The sequence below is a fragment of the Strix uralensis genome, chromosome 2 (assembly GCF_047716275.1).
Source record: "Strix uralensis isolate ZFMK-TIS-50842 chromosome 2, bStrUra1, whole genome shotgun sequence".
In the NCBI taxonomy this organism is placed as follows: Eukaryota; Metazoa; Chordata; class Aves; order Strigiformes; family Strigidae; genus Strix; species Strix uralensis.
In genome coordinates, this window is record NC_133973.1 from 62,881,651 (window position 1) to 62,905,977 (window position 24,327).

Genomic DNA, 24,327 nt, shown 5'->3' on the forward strand with positions numbered 1-24,327 from the left:
CACATCTATGTCTTGTTGCTCTGAATTAGCAAGGACAATCTGGCACATGGGTTCACCTATCCCCCCACCTCCCTTGCTGGGGGCCCTATGCATTTCTTATCAAGAAGAAGTATGGGGTCTCCGTCCCTCTGTAGATAGCTAGTCTATAGTATTAGACTAAATTAAATAGCTGTGAAAGTCAACTGATTTGTGGATAGTTTTAAAGCTATCATCCTTTAAGACTTTGGGAGAAAACATAACATTACATTAAATTTCTGTTTTAAGCAGCCTGACTAAAAAACCTTTCTTATACAAGCTTTTTCTTTCACTAAAGGCTCATCTTATTTGTAAGATGCTGCCTCAGTATCTGTTTTTCAGCATATAAGCACACTATGAAGTGACAAGGAGATGGGCCCAATCTCCAGTGTCAGAGTGGGAAGGAGGGAGAGGCTTACCACTCACTAAGTTTTGATGGAGTATAAACACGGAAGATTAAAGGGCAGTGAAAAAGATGATGGCTAGCTTGTCAATGGTAAGGGAAGGAAAGTACTGTGAGCGGGAAAAGGATGATTAGATTGGCCACTGCAAAAGAAGCGAGACTAAAAGGCAGCGAGAAAATTTGTAGGTCAGCAATGGCTGTGAGAGGGGGTGATTCTGAGATTAAAAATTGTGCGCCACCCAGGAGTGGCAGAACTTGTCCTCAAAAGGAAAGGTGTCACAGAGAATAGACTGACCACTGTCACTAACAGGGTGGAAGAATTTTTTTTAAATTAAAATATTTGCCAAGTACAAAATTGGCACAACAAAATGTCACACACAAAATTTCATGATATGAGCAACTTCATTTTTAAGGGTCATGGCACTCTGATTCTCATATCCTGCCCTTCAGGCAACGAATACACAGTGACTCCTTTATTACCTTTTCTTAAAAATAAGGGAGGTAAGCATGTGCCTTAGAATAAGCCAGTTTAGATTTGAATGTCTAAAATGGATGGAGAAACTAAATAGGTGTGAAATGACAGCATAGAAAATTCTAGTACATGCACTTTCTGAGTAAATCATCACCCCAGCAAAATGAAAACATTTACTAGCTTCAGATTTAGTTGCTTCTGGATGCTGAACTGTGCCTCTGATTCCAAGACGTCTAAACTTACCATCAGCTTAGCTGGGTGTGTATTTAAATAGCTGGTTGAACTGTGATGACTCTCCCTTTCCCCATTTCTGTGCTGTATCTTAGTTTCTAACAGCTTTGACATGCTTGGGAAGAGTAGCATAAACCAATGTTGTTATTGTAAGTCTATCCCCTTTGAAAAAGAGAGATTAGAGTTTTCGTCTGACACTCCCACCATGAAAAAACGATTAGTGAAATAGCAGAGCAAATTTTCTGTAATGCATTCTCTTTTCAGCATCCCTTATTTTTGTTGCTCACCGTGCACGTTCCTCCCACGATGGGGAGCTCTCTCACCAGGGAAATGGGAGGATGGGCTGGTATATCTTAAACTTGCACTGAAGAGCAGCACTATGCTAAATTCTTGGGCAGTAGGCCATCCCAGGAGAGAAGAATGGTTATTAAAGAGGAGAGCATCAGTGCTATATTTGACACCTTGTTCTAATGCCTTAAATGATTTTCTATTCACTTAGTGAAGGAAATCTAATGTTTAAGATAAGCAATCAGCTGCAAACCATTAGGTGAATACTTCCAGCTCTCAGGGTTGCTGCCCTTTGATCCCAGTGTCCCCTTCCCTTCCTTGCCTGGCACTGAACTGTATTTTTATAAATTATGGCTCACTCTAGGGCAAGATCTTGGAAAGCTCAGAAGCTCAAATACATAGGCAGCTCTTGTGAAATACACAAAAAATAGGTTCCTGAATGCATATCTGAAAGGAACACTTTATGTTTCTTTCAGAGATAACTTACTTAAAATCCTTTGGAGCTAAGGCAAGAGCTGACCCCAGACCCTGACAAATCTCATTTGTAAGCCATTTCAGAATAGCTTAGGCCAGAGACCATCTCAGTACTGCATGGTTTACTGTACCTGTATAGACTGATTACACCAGCGTGTAGGTTTCCTCCACTCCTTTATGGCAGAGGAGGGGAAAGGTGTCTGAAAGATTTTGGCTGTTGTACAAGTCTTGATATATTTTAATCTTGTGCTACATGGCTACAAAAATGGAGAATGCCAGGATGAGTATGAACTAGTATCCCCGTGACAGAATTATTTTTAACTTGCCCATGATTCAGCATGGGATTATTGCATGTTGTATACCTATGAAAAAGTTGTGTCAGTGAGCAGCAGGGAGAAAAGCTGCCTGTTTACCTTCTCCCCAGCTGCTGAACTTTGGTCATGCTGGACCTTGTGGAAGCGAGGCAGGATAGACCATGGCTCCTGTGGAAGGACCAGCAGAACTGACTCGCTGACAAAGTGAGGAGGAAGGGAGTCAGTAAGAGGGGAGCAAGTATGAAGAAGAGAGAGAAAGTCTGGTCAAAACAGACAGCCTATCTCTGGAGAAGACAGGCCCCCAACCATGCTTCAGAGGTCATGGAAAAGAGAGTTTCCATACACTCTTCTCTGCATACGCCTGCACTCGGTTAGCACAAAAACCAACTGTGAAGCGCTTTTAGACTTGGTGGACCCCACAGGTCAAGGGACATATTTTCAAGTCTTTTTAATATGGGTCATCCAGCAGATCTGAGGCTGCGTAATATTGCTCTGCTACAACACACAAGATTCACATAGAAAACCTCTGACGTATTTACTTTGGGAGAAAGGGAGGAAGGAGGGAAATCCAGCACTGCTCTTGGCTGACTCATGGTCCTCTGAGTCATGGAGAAAGCTGTGGCCCCCAGACGGACTGTGCATGGTCCCACAGCCATGACATTCAACGTTCCTAATCCTGTGAATCTCCATACCAAAACACAGTGCTACTTGTACCTACCCTTTTATTTTAAGGAGTGCCATTTATATGAAGATAGTGGAGTCTACAGCTTGTTATTTACATTGCATGCAGACTAAGGCTATTATAAGTTAGATCTTTTATGTTCAACTACCCTACTAATGCTTAAACCAGTAACATTTATTCAAAGGACTTCTCATTCACTGGAAGTTGTAACTGGTGAAACTATGCTATTGCAAACATTGTTGAAGTTCAGATGGGACTTAAAGCCTTAGATGCATCTGTGAGAAGATAAAGGCCTGGAGGAGAAAAAAGGACCTACTTGTTCCTCTACTAAAAGAGCTCCAGGGCTTTACACTGCCTGCTGCGTCCCCGGGCTTTTGCTGTTTCAAGGAGAGGCTGGGTAGGCTGTCACGCTTAACTGGTACTTTTGTGAGTAATCTTCATGAAAACAGAGCGGAGTGTTCTTAATTCTACTATCCACTATGTGTAAGTGCTCACTAATGTGCAAGATGCTTATGGTCTAGTCTGTGCTAAAAAAATAATCGACTATGCAATTTCTCATACAATTGTTAAGATGTGTGCTGGGTAAACACTTTTCACTTTCTTATAACTTTGAATGATGTTCTTCAGCTCAGACTTTTCATTATCAGTCTTAACCCAAGGGAGACCGAGTTAGAGTGTCATATTGTTTGGTACAGATTCTTGTACTGAGAATCTAACCATATGCAATATTACTGTGATGCTATTTCTGCCTTAAAGAAAACTTAACAGAAGACCTCTGTTGTTACAGAATTAAGGCTTAAAATATTAATGCGTCAGACACTGAGACAGAATCAAATATGTATGCTTCCTTATAGTATTAACCTATGTGTAAATATATGTGTAGCCTGTTATTCTTAAAGCCTAAGGGGAAAAGATTTAGGGAAAGGAAGTGTCAAAAGGGAATTCTCATTTGTCCAGGTTCCCTTCAGGCCCTTCCCTGAAGAGAAGAGCACAGGCAGCAGGAAGGAGCCTGGAGGCTAAAGGCCGGCAGGGTTAGATGACAATTAATTATCCCCTCGCTGCTGAAGGACTCTTTGCTGCCAGTAAATGTGGAAGCAGAATTATCTTCTGGAGCACTTGCTTGCCTGTTGAGGAGCAGGATTTGCAGGAGGTTTGCTTTTAGTAAACGAGCGGATGCTGCTGAGGAGAACGGACGTGCCTTTGAGTGCCTCAGTCTATCTATAGCAGAAGCTAAAAACAGCACTGGCAGGTGAGTTCCTGATAGCACAACGTGGGGGAACCACGCTGACTAGAAAGGCAGCCAGTGATGGCCTGTGCTGCTTCTTACTGGAAGGCAGAGTCAGCACATGTCTCTAATAGCCCTTTCCTCCCTTGGAAAAATAAAGCTTGAGGATAATCCCTGTTAACACAGGCAAGAGTCCTTTCCCTGTTCCTCACAAATAGTCTTCCCTGCCCCCCAAATCCATTTCCTGTGAAATTATTGTATGAGTAGATGACTTGGAAATAAGACCTAGCTGGCTCTGAGGCATTAAATAAAAAGGGACAAATGCTGATTCCATTTGTATAATTCCATTTTTTCCCTTTTTTCCCCTCAAATTCCAAGTACAAACAGAAGTTGATTTTTTGGTTTTTTTTGCTAGCATAATTCTATTCTTTTTTGGACTGGAAAAGGAGGTGGTCATCTCTGAGAGGATGGAAGTAAAAAATGAACTCATCCAACAATTTTAGTAAGTCTAATGCTGACAGAGGCACTGAATAATTTGTTTGCTTGTTCACAGTGGTAACCTACATATAAATCAATAGTTATATTTCTTGACTCGATCTTCTAGTGTGATGACGAAGGAGCAGTATCTGATGCTGCTGAAAATGCGCTGCATTACGGTAACAACTATAAAGTCAAGGAGCATGAACTGTGAACAAGAGGTGCCCAGAGCAGCAGCCAGGCTGGGATTAACACCGGTCACATGCTGCTCTCTGCTCTGCCCCTTCATAAAAGGCGAGGATAAAACCTGTTAGCTTCCTCAAGTCAGAGAACAAGGTACCTTCCCTTTCTGAGGCCCCTTCTGGGAAAAAAGGTTGTCCAGTCAGCTCCAGAGTGGTTTTGGGGCAAACATTTGCCACATTAGAGACATTTTACATGCCAGTCAGCCAGTGGAGCAGCAGGCAGGATCTCAAGCTTTTTTCTTTCATACCAAAAGTGGATCCAGCCATCTCCCAGTTCAGAGGCTCAAGATAATTTTGACAGTAATTAAGAATACTTTGTCTACTGTAAAATATGATTTTAGGCTGAGGCTAATAAACATTAGAACAATGTTCAACGTAAATTTTGCAATTGGCTGTTCTTTTTTGATTAACTCTTAAAGGCTGTTGCAGGAATAGCTGCAGTTATGCGATCAGGAAAAGATGAACAACAGCTAGATTTAAATTTGGAGAACACTGAGCTCTCAAAACAGTTCCAAACAAATACATATTTCTGAAAAGCATGATAGAGAAATAAAAGCAGGAGGACAAGATGTGATATGACTTAAATTCATTTCCTTAGAAAGACAGTTGATACTGGCATCGGTCCAGAAATGTAGTTTAAAGAGGCTGAAAGAAATATTAAGAAATAAATCAGTCTGAAACATAAATGTGTGGGTGTTTTGATAAAGTGGAAGGGATTCTTGGAAGGATGATGGGTGGGGGAAATAGGCTGAGCTTCTGACATTATGAAGAAAAATTTAAACCTATTTTTCATAGTGATTAAGAGTCAAATCTAAGTCATAGTGGGCAACAGGTGTGGATAACTCTATTAGCCTTGTCTCTATCCAGTAGGTAAGGTGCTTTCCTGCTATGCCATGGATGAGTGGCTAGTGCAGCAGCACCATTTCTATCTGCTCTGGCACAAAGAAGGAGAAACTCTTATGAGTTACCCCCAGATCTCTTCATCATACTACACAAGCCATTTATCCTTGTGTAATAAGTTCATAATGCATGTAGGAAAGGGGGCACAGTCTTTGGTAGTCTCCAAGCTTTTGAAGACTCTGTGCCCATGCCCTGTGGTGTCAGCCTGTCAGTGGTGCAGACACGAGGTGCATAATGATTATCTGAAGTCACTGTCTTACAGGCTTTGTATGTTCAGCGCTTTGGGGCTGAAGACTTAAACTCCAGTCTTTCAACTACGTAGAGCCCATATGAGCAGTTCCAGCCAACAGCAGTGTGTGTCCCATCGTGCTGTATGCCCTCTCCAGTGCTCCTCTGGCCTCATGACATCATTAAAATCCCTATTCTTCTCTTTCAGGAGCCAAAGGATGTGGAATTAGGCTGTCTTCACGATCACCTTTCCATGGACACTCTGGAATCAGCAGGTCTAAGTAACTTCCTACAGAGATACCTGAGATGATCTCTGCATTGCTTATGCTAATACATCTGAGAATACTGTGGAAATAAAAGAAAGATGGGGTGTTAATGTTGGTCTGGCCTTAGGACATCTACCCTTTTTGGATAATTATGTTTCTTGGATTGACATTGATCCTAGGCAAAATAAAGGGGGGAAAACTGATATAGCATTACACTACAGGAGTTAAAAGAGAAGAGATCGATGTAAGGAGATTTGGAAACCTTCCTCGTTAAGCAAAACAGATAATCTTTGCTGAATGACAAATTTTATTAAAGTAATTTTATGTATTTAATAGACATAGCTTTCTTAAGACATTAGATTGTTTTGACCAGAAGTTAGTTTTGTACAGCATTAGGCAAGTACGTATCAGATGAAATAGTTGGGGGGTAACTAAATGATACCAAGATCATGAATATACACTAGTATAGCTGTCATTGTGGAATCACTGAATAGACATGCTCCAGTGGGGCTCTGCACTATTCCCAACGTGCAGATAATGAACCTTGCAGATGACACAGGGACAGGAAGAGTGCCCCGCTCTCATCATGCAGAGAAACCTGCACTGTCACATAATCTGGGTTTTATCAAATTCGGCCTAAGAACAAGGAAGGTAAATTACCACTTGCAGAAGTGGGGTGGGAGCTGAGGAAGAAGAGGAAGGGGAAATGTATCCTCAAAAGCAGTTTGCTGTGAATAGGATTAGGCACCTCAGTGGACAAGAACCTGAACCTACAATCTTGATATATCAGAGCAAAGAGGACATATGGAAGTAGGTAATGTGACACAGAATAGAATCTCTGTATGATGTACTGTATATGGCATACTGAAATAGGTTGTGCAGCTCTGGTCACAATGTTTTAAAAGCATGTTGAAATGCTAGTAATGAAGAAAAAGCTTGTAAATTATTTGAGAGATAAAAGAAAATGTTTAAGAATGACCAACTTCAAGAACTTGGTTTACATCTCAACAAACAATCAAAGGACAATTTGATCAAAACATACAATCTCTTCCTTCATGGTGAGGGGGTGTTGATGTTCTTCAGTTCAGTGGGAAAAGCAGCAAGAATGAGTAGTTACTAGTTAGAAAGGAGTGTATTCTTTGAGTTTGTTTAGCAGTGGTGATGACCTGCTGGAGCAAACTCCCAAGGGGAATAATGGAAGATATATGGTCAGGGAGCTCCAACCATGAGCTGGCCAGTGAAGGAAGGGGAGTGAGGTGTGAGAGCAGGGCAGGTAGGGGCAGTGACCTCATTGACAAGGGGTGCAGTCCCGCAGTAGGGTGAGTATGACCAGGTTCATCCAACAGTCCAGATCACTGAAAAAGTCCAAAGTGGTGAATCAGGTCTGAGATCAAGCTTGGAAGTCAAGACAAGTAGTCAAGGTCTGGATCACTGGTACATGCCAGGCGTGGTGGAACTGCACTGTAGCTTAGGCAGAGACCAAGGGCAAGACTCTTATTTTAAAAGCATCTCTTGAGAGAAGAGGGGTGACCCACCATCAAAGCTTCTTACAGTTCTGATTCAAGGCCAGACAGTTGCACTACAGATCAACCTGGAGCCCGAGCAGCCAAACCCCCAGGAGCTGGGGGAGGATACACTTGGTCCCCTGATAGACATTTGCCTCTTGATGGCTTCACATCTAGGCTGGGTACATATTTTATGCCATCTGTATTTAATCCCCAAAGCATACATTTTTACAGCTTATGCTATACTGAAAAATGGACTGGATGATGTAATAATTCTGAAATTAAGGTCTACAATTGTATACATGAGTAAGCTATAAAAGTTATGTTCATTTAAGATGTGGAAGGTAATAATGCAACACTGTGGGAGTTGATCAGAAAGCATTTAGTGAAGAAGAACCCTTGTATTCTTGTTCACCTATGCAAACAGGTAGTAATTACAGCCACAGTTTCCTTTACTTGGTCCTTAATTGCACTGAAGTACTTTGATTCATATCATGTTAGAATCTGCAATGTTAGGCTTTTGTGGTTCTAAGGCCAGTAGTTCATTGCCATTTCTTGGTTCATGTTATTCCTTCCTGCTCCGCCGTTTTCAGTAGCTTAGTTCTCATGACTACAGCACCCAAGTTGCTCAATCCCACCTCCCAGTATTCGGGCCACTCTGAAATGCTGGCAAGTGTTTCCCTTCTGCCTCTGCTGCAGAGAAGCCTCCTGCCCCCAGAGCCTCTCCCACTGTGCGAATGAATGCTCAGCCCCTCAGAGTGTGTGTCTTTCAGACTGCTCTCAGGTGGCGTTTATTCAGCCTGTTGGCCATACTTCACACCATTGGGTCTTTGCTCTTGACAGCCTCAGCTGCATCATACAACATGGTCTCTAAGCCAGGGTTTAGGCTAGTCCAACATCCCTTAAATTAAAAAATTATATAGATTAAAAAATTAAATTAAAAATTAAATTATATTAAAAATATACTAAAAATATATTAAATTTTATAAACAGTCCTTGGACAGAGAGGCAAAAGTGGCCGTACTTGAATTCCAGGAAACTTACAGCTGTGACCCTTTCTAATAAAAATACACAAGGTGAGCACTCCAGCTGCTCTTTTTGCACAGAGAGGCACAAGACCTCTTGTACAAGAAAGAATCAAGCACTTAAATGGGGCTCTAGTCACCATACCTCTTACCCACTTGAAGCTAAGGAATGTCTTTGTGCTTATAGTAGAAATATCCTGGTTTCATCATGACGAGAGGTCTGTCAGGTATCCTAGAAACTAACAGGCATTTTGCAATGTATATTTATTTAGTGCATTCTTTTAAACAGATGCAGTGTAATTCCACCTCTAAATATAAGGGTAGAGTACTGGAAATAAGAATCTAATTATCTGTAAGGCACCCAGCCAGTGCTGCAGCTCCTACAATTTTTCTTCTGTTCAGTAATGGTAGGGCGGGCAAAAATCACCCTCCCCTGTCCTTGATCTCCACAATATTCTGGGTATGGTGAAGTGGATGAGTTCCAAAATATGCAAGTATGTACAGTTTCAAATGCAACGGTTGCATAAATCTCTGGCTCTTCTTGCAGGCATTGATCCTATACTCCAATAAGCCTATTCTAGAACAGGAGAGGGGTTTTTCAAGTTCATTGAGATCATCTGGGATTTTTCTTGTAATATTTTTACAAACTGAGATTACAGGGTTTGCTTAAGACTTTTAGCAGTCCAGATGTGATCTCAGCTTCAGCCATGTGGTTGCTGCAGCTCAGAAATTTTTAATTGATTTTTGTCAAAGTACTCAAGGTCATTCATCTGCTTATGCAGTATACTGTAAATCCTGGTGAATATTTTTAGCAATCTAAGTAATTTATGAGAGATTCTGTTCAAAATATGCAACAATAAAATTTTTCCAGACTTAGATGTGATGCAGCAGTACAGTAGGACAGAAAATGCTTGCAGAGTTTAAATTATGTGACTTGTGAAGGCAGAGTCTATAACATCTCATCCAAGTGGATAATTGTCAAACAGATGACTACCAACCTGCTTTTCCTTCAGAAGTTTTGGCCTGTGGTCTTTAGTTCTAATAATCAGTTTTCCTTTAGTGCTGTTCTGATGATCAGGGATGGCTCTTCTGTACTTTTCTTATCCTTGTTGGTGCTCTCTGGTAATACACTGTCTTTTGAATGTATTTAAAAATAGATGTTTACATTAATGTTCATAACACAAATATGAGAAGTCTGGGAATATAATTTTAGTTCAGAATTGCACCAAATTTTAAAAAATCAAACAAAAATTGGGTGATATATTATTACTGAAGTCCACAACAAATTACTATACATTATACTGATGAAAATAGTAAAGCTTGTGTGGTCTGTATGGCATTCTAATAGACTCGAGTGAACACAGATAATCAGGACTGCTCAGGATTTGTAATCTTTAATTTAGAGGATGGATTCTGTTAAGTACTTAAGATGGCTCTGCAAGATACTTTCATTATAAATGCCATTGATCTGAGAAAAAATGTATCGTTTGTTACTTTATTTAACAGTTGGGTTGTTAATGGGGACTAACTGTACACCATTTGTCACTTCTTTTCATGTCCAGGGTGGGTGTGTCAAGGAAATACATGGGATGCTGCTGAGAGCTAAATTTGAATGTAACATTTGTGTAACAGGCAAAAATGTTTTACAGTGCAAAATTATATTTACTCTGTATCACCAGCGCAGTTCTGAAACAAGACTTTGAAAAGCTAAACAGCAGAGCTGCATTAATACATGCAAAGTAATTTTCATTCGCAGAGTTACTTGTTTTGTACTTTTTCCATTATTATCATTCTTTACTTTGTTGTAGTAATATTTTAGACATACTAAAATTAGTGGCATGTTAATTTTTACTGTGGTTACATGATGGACATTTAATGCTTTAAGGGTCAAACTCTAACTTAATTTAGCCCTGTAGCAGCCCTTTCCTGCTAAACTAATATAACAAGACTGTCATGTAGATTTAATAGCAGGCACTACATGCCAGTGAAGTAAGGCAAAGCATCACTTAGAGTCTATCCAACTGGTCTGTCTTTGTGATCACTGTCAGCTAAAATACATCCAATTTACCAAAAAGGTCTAGTAATATAGAAGTAGCTGTAAAAGAACTGGCAGGAGTAAAATTATTTCCTTTTTGTATTGGAGTAGTGATATATTAAAGCTATATTGGTGCCCTCATTGCTACTAAAATGCCACTTGACCAGGCAGCAGTTAGCAAGCCTTTGTTATGTGCAGAGGAATCAGTGATGTTAGCTACTGAAATGATAGCTGTTTGTTTACATGCAAGTCAGCAAAACTTCTGCCCATATGTAGTTTTGACCACTCAAAGTATCATCTCTGAAGCCACTTATGACAGTTACGCTAGTTGGAGGTCTGTTTGTTGCTGATCTTACAAAGAGCTAAGGTGTTGGCTAATTTTGGCTCCATTGGCCTCTGTCAGGGAAGCCAACTTACAGCTAAGACAGTGTGCGACTCTTGTGCAGAACAGCAAAAGTTGCTAAAATCAGATGTAAAATATGTTTATGCAAAATGTTGAAGACAGTTAAAACTTACACTATTTCTGAGTATGTGAAAATATCTGCCAGAATACATACAGCTATGTATGTGCAGCATCTCCTACCTTACCACACTTATAGGCAGGGTATTGACATAGTGGTGAGGATGTTACCTCAGCATTCTTGCTAATACTTCGGACAATCTGTAAAAGGTGAAAAATTTGGCCATGAGTTGGTTGATGTGAAGCAACGTTTGCATGGGCAGGCCTTTTTAGCTGCTCCCTTTTGTTTCCAATTCAATTTGCCTTCACTCTATGCTAGACAAGTTTTATCGCATCTACTCTCCTCTGTAAAGTGTGTGGAGATGATCAGGGGGCTGGGGGACCTCACCTATGAGGACAGGCTGAGAGAGTCAGGGTTGTTCAGCCTGGAGAAGAGAAGGCTCTGGGGACACCTTATAGCGGCCTTCCAGTACCTAACGGGGGCCAACAGGAAAGATGGGGAGGGACTCATTATCAGGGAGTGCAGGGATAGGACAAGGGGTAACAGTTTTAAACTGAAAGACAGTAGATTTAGACTAGATATAAGGAAGAAATTTTTTATTGTGAGGGTGGTGAGACACTGGAACAGGCTGCCCAGAGAAGCTGTGGCTGCCCCCTCCCTGGAAGTGTTCCAGGCCAGGTTGGACGGGGCTTTGAGCAACCTGGTCTAGTGGAAGGTGTCCCTACCCATGGCAGGGGGGTTGGAACTAGATGATCTTTATGGTCCCTTCCAACCCAAACCATTCTATGATTCTATGATTCTTCTAGTGACATCACTGCATTAAAAGGTGGAGGAACTCCCTGAACTTTGTAAAAGGACCTAGAAAGATCTAAAGGGCTTTTTGGACTGTGGGCTGAATAACTCCTATATCTTGTACCCAGAAGGAAAGATAGAATCAAATTACTATTAATTAGCCAGTTAATGAATAATGAAAATAGACATCAGACATTTCCGTCTGCAGCCTCTTTTTGATTCCACAGACTGAATGAAGCAGGAAGACTTGAGAGAACAATCTGCTCTAATGCCCCAATCCAGCATGATTTCATGCCAGGGTTAAAGGTCAGAATGTGCTAAAGTAATCTGGAAAACGGAGGTTTCTGGAGCTTCTCAGTGCTGGAAAATCACCGTTAGAGAAAAATCTCACTGTAGAACAATCTTCAGTAAAATGTACCTCCAAGTGAAACTCGTGTCAGTTTGAAGGTCTGAGAAAACAGATGATCTGTGGTTATAGGCTTAAAGGATGTGCTTTTTTCCTAGCAAGTTCCCAAGTGGATTGAGTAACTGTTTTGTTAAATATATTGCCATCTTACATTTTAGAAATACTTTTTCTTAACTTGTTTTTTATGTACATGTGAAATACTTTATCCTAGCTTGTTATTTTACTATTAAACAATGAAAATTTAATAAGACAAGAAGCGTTGCATTTGTATTGCTATTTTTGCTGGGGTGGCTTAGGTTAATAATATTTTTTAAAAATTTGGGTGCCATAATTCTCTGCTGGAAAACTATTCTGATACTTCAGGGAGGTTGTAGTGACAATTTTGAATTATTGTTTTCTGAACAGAGAATTCAATATCAACACATAAACTGCTAACCAAATCCAGCTTGTAATTTCCTCGGAGTAAGCCAGCTCATAACATAACATAACATAACATAACATAACATAACATAACATAACATAACATAACATAACATAACATAACATAACATAACAGGACTAACATAACTGGAGTGAGTGGAGTTAACTTATTATCCGAATTGATTTTAGAAATGAGATCAAAGTCCTGTGACCTTTCTTATAAAAAAAAGTATTTCATATTTTTCTTAAAGATCATTGAAAGAGCCGAGACAAGTTTTTATGATTTGAGTAATTCATAGAAGTAAAAGGATCTTTTTACCTATGAAATGTTAATTAATAACATATTAATAAACAACTTCATTAATGTCAGCCTCAGAACTAGTTCATTATAAATGTGACTGGCAGTAAAACTAGATTTACCTTTTGGCTTTGCTTTCAAATGTAGTATGTCACCTTAAAAGCCAGCTCAGATTTTCACAGAGAAAAAAGAATAAACAAGCAACTGAAAAGAATTTAAAATGCCATCAGTAATTAAGATGACTGGTGGTATGAGCAACAAAGGCTAAGAACTTTAAAAAATGTTGCTGTCTCAAATATATTATGTTGAAAGTTAGAGTCCATCTGGCACAGAAGTAGGAGCAGGAATCAGACTCTCCAGGTGGTGGTGGAAGAAGACATGTATTTAGTCTTTTGAAATGTATGTGTATACAGAGCCAACAGTGCACACAATGACTAGGGGCCATTGTGCGAGTGGCAGGGATCCTGTAGAAGAAGGACGCTGAACTTCTTTGTGATAAAGCTGGAGTCTTACCACCACAGCATAGACATCACATTTTTCTATTATAGTGGAGCAGTCAGTCAACCTTATAGCAAAGGTTTCATAAATGTTTGTTAAAATCTTATATATTGTCTGTAAATGGAACAGTAATTTGAAAATGGTACGGAAGAGAAGATTCATAGCAGCGATTTCCCAGGCTCTAATTTCAAAGAATTATGAACAAGACAAAAAAAAAGACATTCAAGGTCTGATTTTTCAAAAATATTGATAACCGGTATGTTGAAATGACAAGGCATAGAGACAAATCGGTGATCTGGTTGAGAGGTGACACAAAACTACGGCTCTGCAAAAAGCACTAAAAGATGGGTCCAACTGCTGTACAGTATTTAGTGGTGTTAATACTCTTGTACTGAAAGCAGAAAAGATAACAGGTGCAAATGCTGTTGGTTGCAACAGTTTATTGTGCTTGCAGCGAACATACCACAAAATCAACAGAAGACTAGTACCAGAACAAGCTGAAGCACACATTGTCTTGGTAGATTGTTTTCCTTCCTGTCTGGACTAATTACTTCATTTTAGATCACTAACATTGTTGGTATCCCCTCCCTAAACTTTAAGGGTGCAATATATATTAGCGTGTCTGAAATACCACGCAATTCTCCTTTGAGGATAAAAGTTTCTGAAATTGTAGTAAGTGGGGTGGGGATTGGAAAAATCGAAGAGGTGCAAAAAACCCACTTTATAAATAGACATGTTGGAGAAACAACAGAGATTCTCCACAATTGTTTTTATACATCTGTGGAAAGGGAGCTGTGGACAGTTGCCTGATTCACAAGCCAAGCAGACTGATGCTGTTTTGGGCTGGAGTTCATTTCACATATAAAGGACAAACCTAACAATTTCTCTTGATTCCCTTCCCTCCTCCCCCCGCCCTGGCCATTATCCATGGGCTTGTGCTTTGACCAACCTGTCTTTGACCTTTCTATTCCACTCCCAATACCCTGCAGCAAGGACAAAACATGGCATAAGCCCAACTTGTTCTAACTTTTTTTCTTAAAAAAAGTAAGTTTTTTTTCCCTTATGAAGCATTTTTGTATGAAAGGATACCATATGGCTCTAGGTTAACAAATCGTTTATAGAAATACCGCTTCCTTTCCTGCTTAAATGAGTAAAGATTCCTATCAGCATTCAGAAAGTGTTTCCCTATATATTAAGCAATGTATAAAAGCTAAAGTGCTTTTGGCCACCTTCCAGGCATTAGGAGAAACTCAATACTTGGTAGCTTCTAAATGGAAAGAATTAAAATTAGCATCATGCTTCCTCCTTATATATTAGGAGATTTTTCTCATGCTCTGATTATTGGCTAAAGGATACTGTTCCCATCTCTGTCTAGTAAAGTTTCCTCCCACTGTATCCACCTACTCTAACTAAAGGGCATAAGACTTTTTTATTTCAGAGATCTAATGGATTTAATGCTTTTCTCATTTTGCCAAATCATTTCCATTTTGTTTCCAAGTGTTCTGCAATGAGCTATGCTTTGCATAATAATTTAGGGAAAAAATACAACATTCTTGTTTATGTGCTTAAACTCAAAATCAAAAATGTTCTTGTTGCTCAAAGTGCCTACTGAACATCCCTGCATCACCAAGTGATTGTGAAGCATGTTGCATTGCCCAGTGATGGGTTAATTTGTAAATGTTAACTAGGCAACTAGTCTCCTGTCAGATAGAAAGTATTTGAATACTGATAATATATTTGTATGGTATTATGATAATAGAGGATCATTCTGCTCTCAAGGTTAGTATAATAGTGAGGATATATTTCAATTTCCAGTGTAATACCATGTTGATTTTTGCTACCTTAGCCTTGCTTTGATGTTTGTGTGGATTTTTGAATTACATCTTGATCATTTTGCAAATCTAGTATTTGTAGGTGAACTGTTTTATGAATGTAGCTTAGTACTGTAATACATCTTTAGATGGTATTATTAGCAAATCTTATACAGAATATTCCTGTAATTGAAAAGGCCTTCTAAATGCAAACATTTTCTATTTGGCTTTAGGTTAATAATTGTATTTAATCTGAAAATGATAGAGAGCTTATGGAGGTTGATATTTTTTAGTATATGGAATATATATATTTTGCATCTGAATTTCTGATATATCCCTTACTGTATACCAAAGGCTTTTAATTTCAACAAGTCTGTAATGGATATCTGAATATTTATGTAGCATTTATTTCCAAAGTCTCCTGAAGATCTGTCTAGTGAGCATACTCAAGCTGGCATTTCCAAAGCTACTTTGCAAGTCAGAGACCAACATCCATCTTGAATATTTTATGAAGTGATTATTTTGGATTGATAATTTAAAGAAATAACAGGAAAAGCCACAGAGCATTCATTATTGTTGTTGAGTTCAGAGATGTAGGATGAAATCAGATCAGACTGGCTTGGGCTGTAAAGCAAGAGACTCCCTTGATAGAAACACTGGGGCTGGCCTGGGGGGAGCAAAACAACCTTTCTCCGCTGTAATGGAATAACCTGGAAAGCAAGCTTTTGGGACTGTGTTTTTGTGGGAGACTAAAAACTAGTGTGGTCAGCACTGGATGAGTAAAACAAAGAATATATGAGGCTCAATTTCCGAGCTTAATGAAGTCGATGGAAATGTTACTGCTTGCTGTAACAAGGACAGGATTCACCCTAATTTTAAAAAGAATTAATTATGCAAAGTGTAATTAACAGTGGATTCTAATTAGCTACCTGTGGAAATTGTGGCTTTATTGTGACAGTTTTTAGTTCTTCCATCCTTCTTTTTTTTTTTTTCAGTTCTCTGTAGTCTGAATTGCTTTTCTAACACCACCTCTGCAATTGAGCTGTGTCAGGATTACAATATATTGTGATTCACACAAGACTGTTTTCGCCAAGAAAAATTGTCACAGGAGAAGAACTTGCTGAAATTTTGGGTGTAAGCAATATTCATCATTCAAAATCAGGGAAAAAAAAGGCAGGGAGGGGTTAACCTAATTCTGTTTAATGGAGGAACAATACAATTTCCGAACTAGAACAGGTATGTATCACTGCCCAGTAAAGGTAGGAGTGAAATCATCTTGGAAGTGTGGATGAATGGGAAGGATATAGGTTGGAAGAGAGATATATTAGAGAAAAAGATGAGATGTAGCAGGGCTATTACCACTGAAAGTGAGAAAGGAGCAGAAAGCCATGCACAGAGACAGAAGATCTTGTTTCATTGTCCTGAGGAGGCATGAGGAAAGAGGGTTAGGACAATGATTGCAAGAGGCTTGGGTTTTTGAACATGGAAGCTGCCTTCTTTGTTTGGTTATTCTTCTCCTTATGTAAATAATATTTATTCAGTCATAAAAATGGCTAGTAGAAAGTGACATTGTGATTATTTAGAAATACTAGTGTATGTGGGAAGGAGGAGAATCCTCTCATGTCCTTACTGTCCTGTTTTCCCCCTGTAGAAAGCACTGGTGTGGCATAATAATATGTATTGACCAATTTGAACTGATGGCATTCTCTGTCTCTGAGGCCAGAAATAATGGGCCTCATCATGAGCTTTTAATTGTATAAAACTGAAATTCTGGCCAACAGTTCAGTTCAGAGAGTATTAAAATAATAAAGGCTAATTGTAGAAGTTTCTCACTTTCTTCGGGAAAGCCTTAATCAGAGACCTAAGTCAGGAAATTTTTTGAGACTTGTTTTAAGCCCAGAGTGGACTGGATTTTGCATTTTGTGGGTAATAATACACAGAGGCTTCTAAATGCAGTGGGAGAGCTCAACACAAATGGCTCTTGAAAAAAATTACAAACAAAAAAGGCATTGTCTTGCAGTGAACAGTTAGGCACTGCTCTGACAGAGATGGTTTTGTATCCCATTCACATGCATAACAATTATTGATATTCACTAATGAGAGAAAAAAACACCCCACGTTCCATCACTGTTATAACTAGAATGGATTCCCTAGAGCTCACACATTTAAAATAACTATTAATTAGTAAAGATTTCATGTTTATACCTAGAAGGACTACAGTTAGGACTAGATACTATTTTTATGTAAACATATACTTGCTTATTTTTGTTCCTTTATGATTAAAAAAAAGTTCATTCTCACCATTTGTTGGCTCTTAAGGTTTTGGATTTAGTTATTTGAGAATGCACTTGCCTCAGTTTTTGAGACTGATCTTGTCAATACTTATGATCCCATTGTCACAGATGAAATAAAAAGAAATATGGTGCTGCCCAGATTGTCCAAAGATACTTCTCTTCCTTCTGCCTGTTCTGCTTTAGATTACTGTGATAGTTTTATTTTATTCTTCTCCATCTCCTTAGGCCTGCCTGACCGTGCTACAAACTGGCACTGCAAGGAGGTGAGGGGAAGGCACCATTCATGCCACCAACCTTACACTCTTCAGCCTTTTGTGATTTACACAGATCCCACGTGCACCACCACCCTTCTCTTCCTCTACATCCTGCACCTCTACAGCGCCTCTTCTCTTGTAGAAGCTAGTATGGGTTCGCTGCCACATTTACAACAAAAGAGAGGTCTCCTGCCCAGAGCCAGACACTCTGTACTGTTTGTAGCAGTTCTAAGGGTAGACCAGAAAATGTGACCCCTTGGTTTTAGCAGCCCTTTCATTCTGATGCGTGTACTTTTTGCTTTAATCTACAACAACAGTGATTTGACCATATGTCTACAAGTGGATACATGTAAATGACTGACTGTGTCTGTCCACAGGAAATAGATTTTTCCATGTCCAGCCATTTCTCTGGAGGAAGGAAGAAGGATGTGCGAGGGATTTGGCAGGCTTGCAGTGAAAGCAGAAAGCTGGTTATTTCCACCTCCCTAGCGGTCTGCCCTGCAGCTCCTGAGGATGTCGGTGCCTCTAAGGCAAGGCGATCAGACCCACTTAATGATTTTCTTGGGTGTAAAGTAGGTTACTTTAGCAAGCTGGGGCACAAAGGATGGTGGCTGGAGAACTGATCGCAAGATCATATAACTCTGCTGTAAGATGGAAATATATGTCAGAAGAGTGGAGCACAAGACTTGGAATGGTAACACTTCAATAGTTTGGCTTGAATTTGCCTTGGGAAGTCTGTCAGAGCAGTATATCACCTTTATTACCTTGGTCAGTCTGAAGTGAAACACATGCCATTGCTACTTAAATAACATCAGAGTAACAGTTATTGATGGACTTAATACTGAAAATACTGTGTACAAACTTCAGGTTCCAGAGTCTTTGAATTTTCTGATTATTTGTAAAAATAAAATTATTTTTAATAATGTTATCAAAGCACTTATTCATGTTGTTCTACCAGACATACCTTTCTCTCTGGAAAATTTGGTGGGTACATATTTTTATAAATGAGAATGCCATTTGAGATTGCACCATGCTATTACAGTGCATTTCAAATGCAAATAAAAATTATTCATCAGAAGTGAAATCTAAATTTGGAAATACAAAATAATCTACAAATTCTTTGGAAGTATATCTAGCTTTGAATTTCCATGGTTACTGCACCCAAATATGTTTTGATTTTTGTTGAAGTGAGAGCGTACCTGCTAATTGGGTCAGTTATTCAAGTCTAACAAGTTAGCTAGCTATGCACTCTTCAAATTATTCACATCAAAAGTGCCATCAAAAGGCCTTTGCCATTTATTATTTAATAAAAGTAAGAAAATTCTGAAATAAATGCAGATTCTCTAAAGATATGCCTCTTGGAGAGCCAAACAAAAAATGGCAGTGAACGTTGTCCATGCAAAGTATCTCATTTAGATCTGACTTGCAAATGACTTAAGCAAGCAGTAGGCACAATCAGTGGGTACTGTGGTTTCAACCAAGTTTTACTAATTCCTTCTGGTTTGGGCTCCATACATTGCAAAGTGGTTTTTACTCCTACTCGGAATAAGACAGTATCATAGAATCACAGAATGGTTTGGATTAGAAGGGACCTTAAAGATCATCTAGTTCCAACCTCCCTGCCATGGGCAGGGACACTTTCCACTAGATCAGGTTGCTCAAAGCCCCGTCCAACCTGGCCTTGAACACTTCCAGGGAGGGGGCATTATGACTGTTTTCATGGAATCACGGAGTTGTGGAATGGTTTGGGTTGGAAGGGACCTTTAAAGATCATCTAATCCAACCCTCCGGCCATGGGCAGGGACATCTTTCACTAGATCAGGTTGCTCAAAGCGCCGTCCAACCTGGCCTTGAACAGTTCCCATGATGAGACATCCACAGCTTCTCTGGGCAACCTGTTCCAGTGTTACTTCATTTCCAGTCTACTAGGCAAGAAAAGACTAAAATATTTCCCGTCCTGGTGTGCTAGCTCATGCTCAGCCATGGACTAGTCAGCATAGACACAATATGATATTCATGGCAAAACTTCCAGTCCCCTCATGTTAAACTTAAAGCTTTTGACATGTAGGCATTTGGGCAGATTTTTCAAAGGAAATGACTTTTGGTTTTGAAGGTCCGTATTTTAAAGTTTCAGGAATTAATGTGAGGAAATTGGGTATTTCTATCTTTTTATATAAATTTTCAGGCATTCCAGAAATTCCATACAGTAATTTACTCAAAGTGACCAAGACTCATTTACTCAAAGTCCAAGAGGGGTCTGTGGCAAGCAACAGGCTAAGCAGTTAGGTCACGGTTGCACTTGTTACTTTGAAAATGAACCCAGGAGAATCAAATTCACTATGTTTTATTACAATGCTTCTTAAAGAATAGTAACTAAATGTTGTGTACTTTTGCCTAAATGCCAGCAAATGGGCTCAGTTCTGTTAAGAATTTCATTGACATTCAGTTCATGGCTTCACGTTGGCCAAAGCCAATCATGGTCCCGTCTGCCAAGCTTTGCTCCTACCCTCCTAATTCCTTAGCTACCAGGGAACTGGAGTCTAAGTATTGTGAGAAACTTTACTTTCAGTTAATTCGAATTTCAAACTACTGATATATTTCATCATCCCCAACAAACTTATGCTGAACCATGATTATTTGCCTCCGTGCAGTTTCTGACTTGGGTGACCACGTTTGCCCCCAGACTCCGGTCGCTGCCTGCCGTTACCAAGCTCCTCTCTCTTCTCCAGCATCCTTCTTCCCTTGCGTGTAGTGGCATCATTTTCCCGTTCCGAGCCTCGACTCTTTCAGGCAGTTTCTGCCATTTTGTTTGCCTCTGAGCTACTCATTATTGACCCTTCCGCTCCGAAATGTTTAAAAGCTTCTATTCTTGGAAATAAACTTAACAGTAGAGTTTGCAGATGGACCCTAAAGTGACTTTAAAGAAAACCCCCAAACCCTCTTTTTAAAAAATCTCTGCATCCTACCTAAAAGCAGACTTTGTTTTTCGTTATTATCGGCTTGATCCCAGCCGCATCCCTGAGGCGGGCCGATGCCTCGGCCCGCCCCCCCGGCCCGGCTCGGCCCGGCCCGGCCCCCCCGCGCCGCTCCGCTCCCCTCCCCTCCCCGCCGCTCCCCTCCCCTCCCCTCCCCGCTGCGGCCCGCGCCGGGACAGGATGTCCCGCCTCCCCCTCCTCTTCTGATTGGCCGGAAGCTTTGCTGGCGTAGTGGGGCTGAGCCGCGAATTGGCCGAGTTTCCCCCGTCTCCAGTGCCGAGGGAGGGGCGGGCGAACGAGCGGCTCTGCCGGTGGCGAGGGAGGGGGGCGGCGGGCGGGCGAGGGAAGGAGGGTCGAGGATTACCCGGGGCTGAGCGGGCGGCGGTAGAACGAGGCGAGGCGAGGGGCGAGGAGCCGCCGCCGCCGCGGCCGGCCGGTGAGTGTGAGGGAGCCTGGCGCGCGCCCCGACGCCTCCATCTGGCTGGGCGGGGGGGGGGGGGGGGGAAGACAGAGGGCGGGAGCGCCCCCCCCCCCCCCCTTCCCCCCCGCGGTGGAGCTGGCCGCAGTGGGGGGGGGGGCGTGAGCGCGCTCAGCCTCGGTCTGGCGGCGTGGGGGAAGGCCCCCCCCCTCAGCCGGGAGCCCCGCGGGAGGGGCGGGGCGGTGCAGCCCCCGCGCCGTGCGCAGCGACCCCTGACCGGGCGGGGCCGTTCCCCTTTCCCCTAGGCCCCGCCAGCCGCCCGCGGTGCCGGGGGACCCCGCTTCGCCGCCCTCTCCCCCGGGCTGGCCCGGGTGGGTGCAAGCCGCGGCGGGTGACCGTAATGGGCGGTGACAGAGGGCCGTGAGGGCCGGGGGGAATGCGCCTGGGGGAGGGGGTCGTGTGGCGAGGGGGAGCCCCCCGGCCTCGGCTGCTGCCGGCGGCGACGGCGGGGAGGAGGGGGTGCGGGTGACCCTGATAATCACGTTATGTTGGCCTGCGGCTTGCGTAATCTGCGATCAATTATTTATTTCATGCACCACTTACGGGTCTGAGGGGCAGCGTTAGGCCTCTGATGTAGCTCAGTGCAGTGGAAGGGAGGCTTCCTTCCACCAGTGTTATCGGGAAGGGAAGGGGGGTTTGGGGAGGTTCAGATAGTGTTCTTAATGCGTGTTCCTCTCCCTGGGCAATTTCAGGGGATGTGAACGAGGGAGGTCCTTATTCGTGATAAATTTTTAAAGATCAAGGGGAAACCATACTAGTCTGAACAAAAATAACCTTGCGTGGTTTATTTCATGTGCTAGATTGTTATTTTTCTCATTCTGTGGCAGGTTGGGCTGCTCAGCCAGCCTGGAGAGAAGGCTGGAGGAGGAAACATGTCTTCTGAATCTTTTTGTCTGGTTGCTCAAGCTAGATTTGACTCCAAATGGTTGAAGACAGACTTACAGGTAAGGAGTTAGTTGTATTTCCTTGTGACCTTTCAGGTGCAGATCAAGGATGCTTTCAGTTTAAATAGCTGACAGGCAGAAGACTGCAGCATTGCTCTTGAGACAGATGTATAGGGTTTTTTTTACATATGCTGATTTAATACTGATCTTGAAGAAACACTAACTTATGTTGATCTGCAAATAGATCTGTATGGTCAGTTCAGTCCTTTCTGCTTAGAAACAAACTGGACTTGTCAGACACGTTGCTGAGTATGTAACATTACTGCTAGACCTAGAAACTCTTCCTTTAGGTTGTTGCTAAGCTTCTTGTCTACATATGATGCATATGCAGCTTTAATGCATAAGAGAATTGAAGTGAAAAGTGATGGAAATCTAATCTGTTTTGAAGAATTCAGATTAAGTTCTACTGTAGTTGTTTGTATAACAGGTATAGACTTAAATTTTGTCATTTTTGAAGGGAGTTAATTTTTTGTCATAGATATGTGGTTGAAATGGAACTAGTCGGTTGAAATGTGCTGGTGTTTGGTGAAAGTTTTTTTTGTCTTAAAAGATGCTCTGTTCTGTTATCAAAGTTGTCTGATACAGGGATGAGAATACCATCATGTTTTCCCAATTCTGGTTTGAAAATTAAATGGAAAATACAGAGAAGTAGAGTGGTTTGGGTCAGTTATGTTTGTTTCAGATGAAATGGGTAACTAGAGTGAGTCCTTGTCTGTCTTCTTCATTCCCCCTGATGTTGCAAATAGATACCTTATTTTGAATAACCTTTCCAAGTTCCTGCTCAAAACACCAAAATTCCTGTTGGGATGGACCAGCCAGTGTTATTATTTTTGTTACAGATTAATAATAATTATAAAAAATTTAAGAAGTTGCATCCTGAGTGACTACCCAAAATGCTGATAGTCTGAATGATTGAGTTCAGCTGTTCTTGTGGTTAGACAAGAGTTTTTCCCCATGCAGTTGTGATTCAAAAGCAGCCCTTCTCCGATATTTTACATCAAACAAGCTAAATTGGAATCACAAGTGACAGATATAGCCTTAGAGGTTACATTATTTAGTAGGTCTTGTATGTAAATGATAAAAAATGACAGGGCTTGCTCTTGGTTTGGTTAGATTAGTTCTTTTTTAACCTTTTATTCTTACCAAAGTAAAAATTTTGATCCAAAGTTAGATGTTTTGGCTAATGTGTAAATAAATGTACTAGAAAACAATTTGAAGATAAGCATATTAACAAATGCAGAAATATTTTTTGTGTTCCCTGGAGGCGGACTTCTGGATTACAAATATGTTGCCTCAATGACTGTAGAATGGAGGAAAATTTTAGCTGAAAAAGTGGCAATCTTTGTTTGTAACAGCTGATGACTATGCATTGCCTATTTTTCTTCTGTATTATAAGGGGTGAAAAATGTGACTGTTCATGTGATTTGTCAGATTTTTTTTTTCCTCTCATTTGTAATGCCTTTTTTTTCTACACCCCTTTTTTTGTTTATGTAAACTTTTGACAAGAGAGTTTCAGCTGCCATCCAACTTCAAGGATTATTTTCAGCTGAGTGTGTAGAATGCAATGAAATACTTGTCTTTTATGAGACTGTTGTGTAATTAATGTGTTGTAATAATTCCTTTTAATAATAAAAATCTTAATTTGTAACAAATTTCTATGAATAAGCTGTCTTATTTATAAGAGTTCTTTATGAGTAATAACAAGTTAGACTCTAATTGTCAGGGTACTCCCTTTGTTTTCTTCCAGTCATACTGTAGTCAAAATAATGAGATTAATGAAATAAGGGAACAGTAATCATTTGTGATCTGCTGGACACAAACATCATTTCTCTGGAATCTGAAGACTAGCCAGGCCTCCTGGGTATAATATAATTTTCTTATTAGGTAAACTGTTTTTGGTATTACACAGGTCCT

General features: G+C 40.7%; 1 protein-coding gene across 6 annotated transcripts in view; it reads left to right on the forward strand.

Annotated features, from left to right (window-relative positions):
- The first annotated feature begins 21,281 nt into the window (after window positions 1-21,281).
- The window catches only part of HERC2 (HECT and RLD domain containing E3 ubiquitin protein ligase 2), a 113,672-nt gene continuing 110,626 nt past the window's right edge, over window positions 21,282-24,327 (forward strand). For all 6 annotated transcript variants that reach the window (XR_012627569.1, XM_074858981.1, XM_074858984.1 and 3 more), the window contains exons 1-2: window positions 21,282-21,427; window positions 22,297-22,413. Coding sequence is in view for 5 of the 6 variants with exons in the window: in XM_074858981.1 (XP_074715082.1) it covers window positions 22,342-22,413 (72 nt within the window). In the remaining variant the exon portion in view is untranslated. The remainder of the gene's footprint in view (window positions 21,428-22,296; window positions 22,414-24,327) is intronic.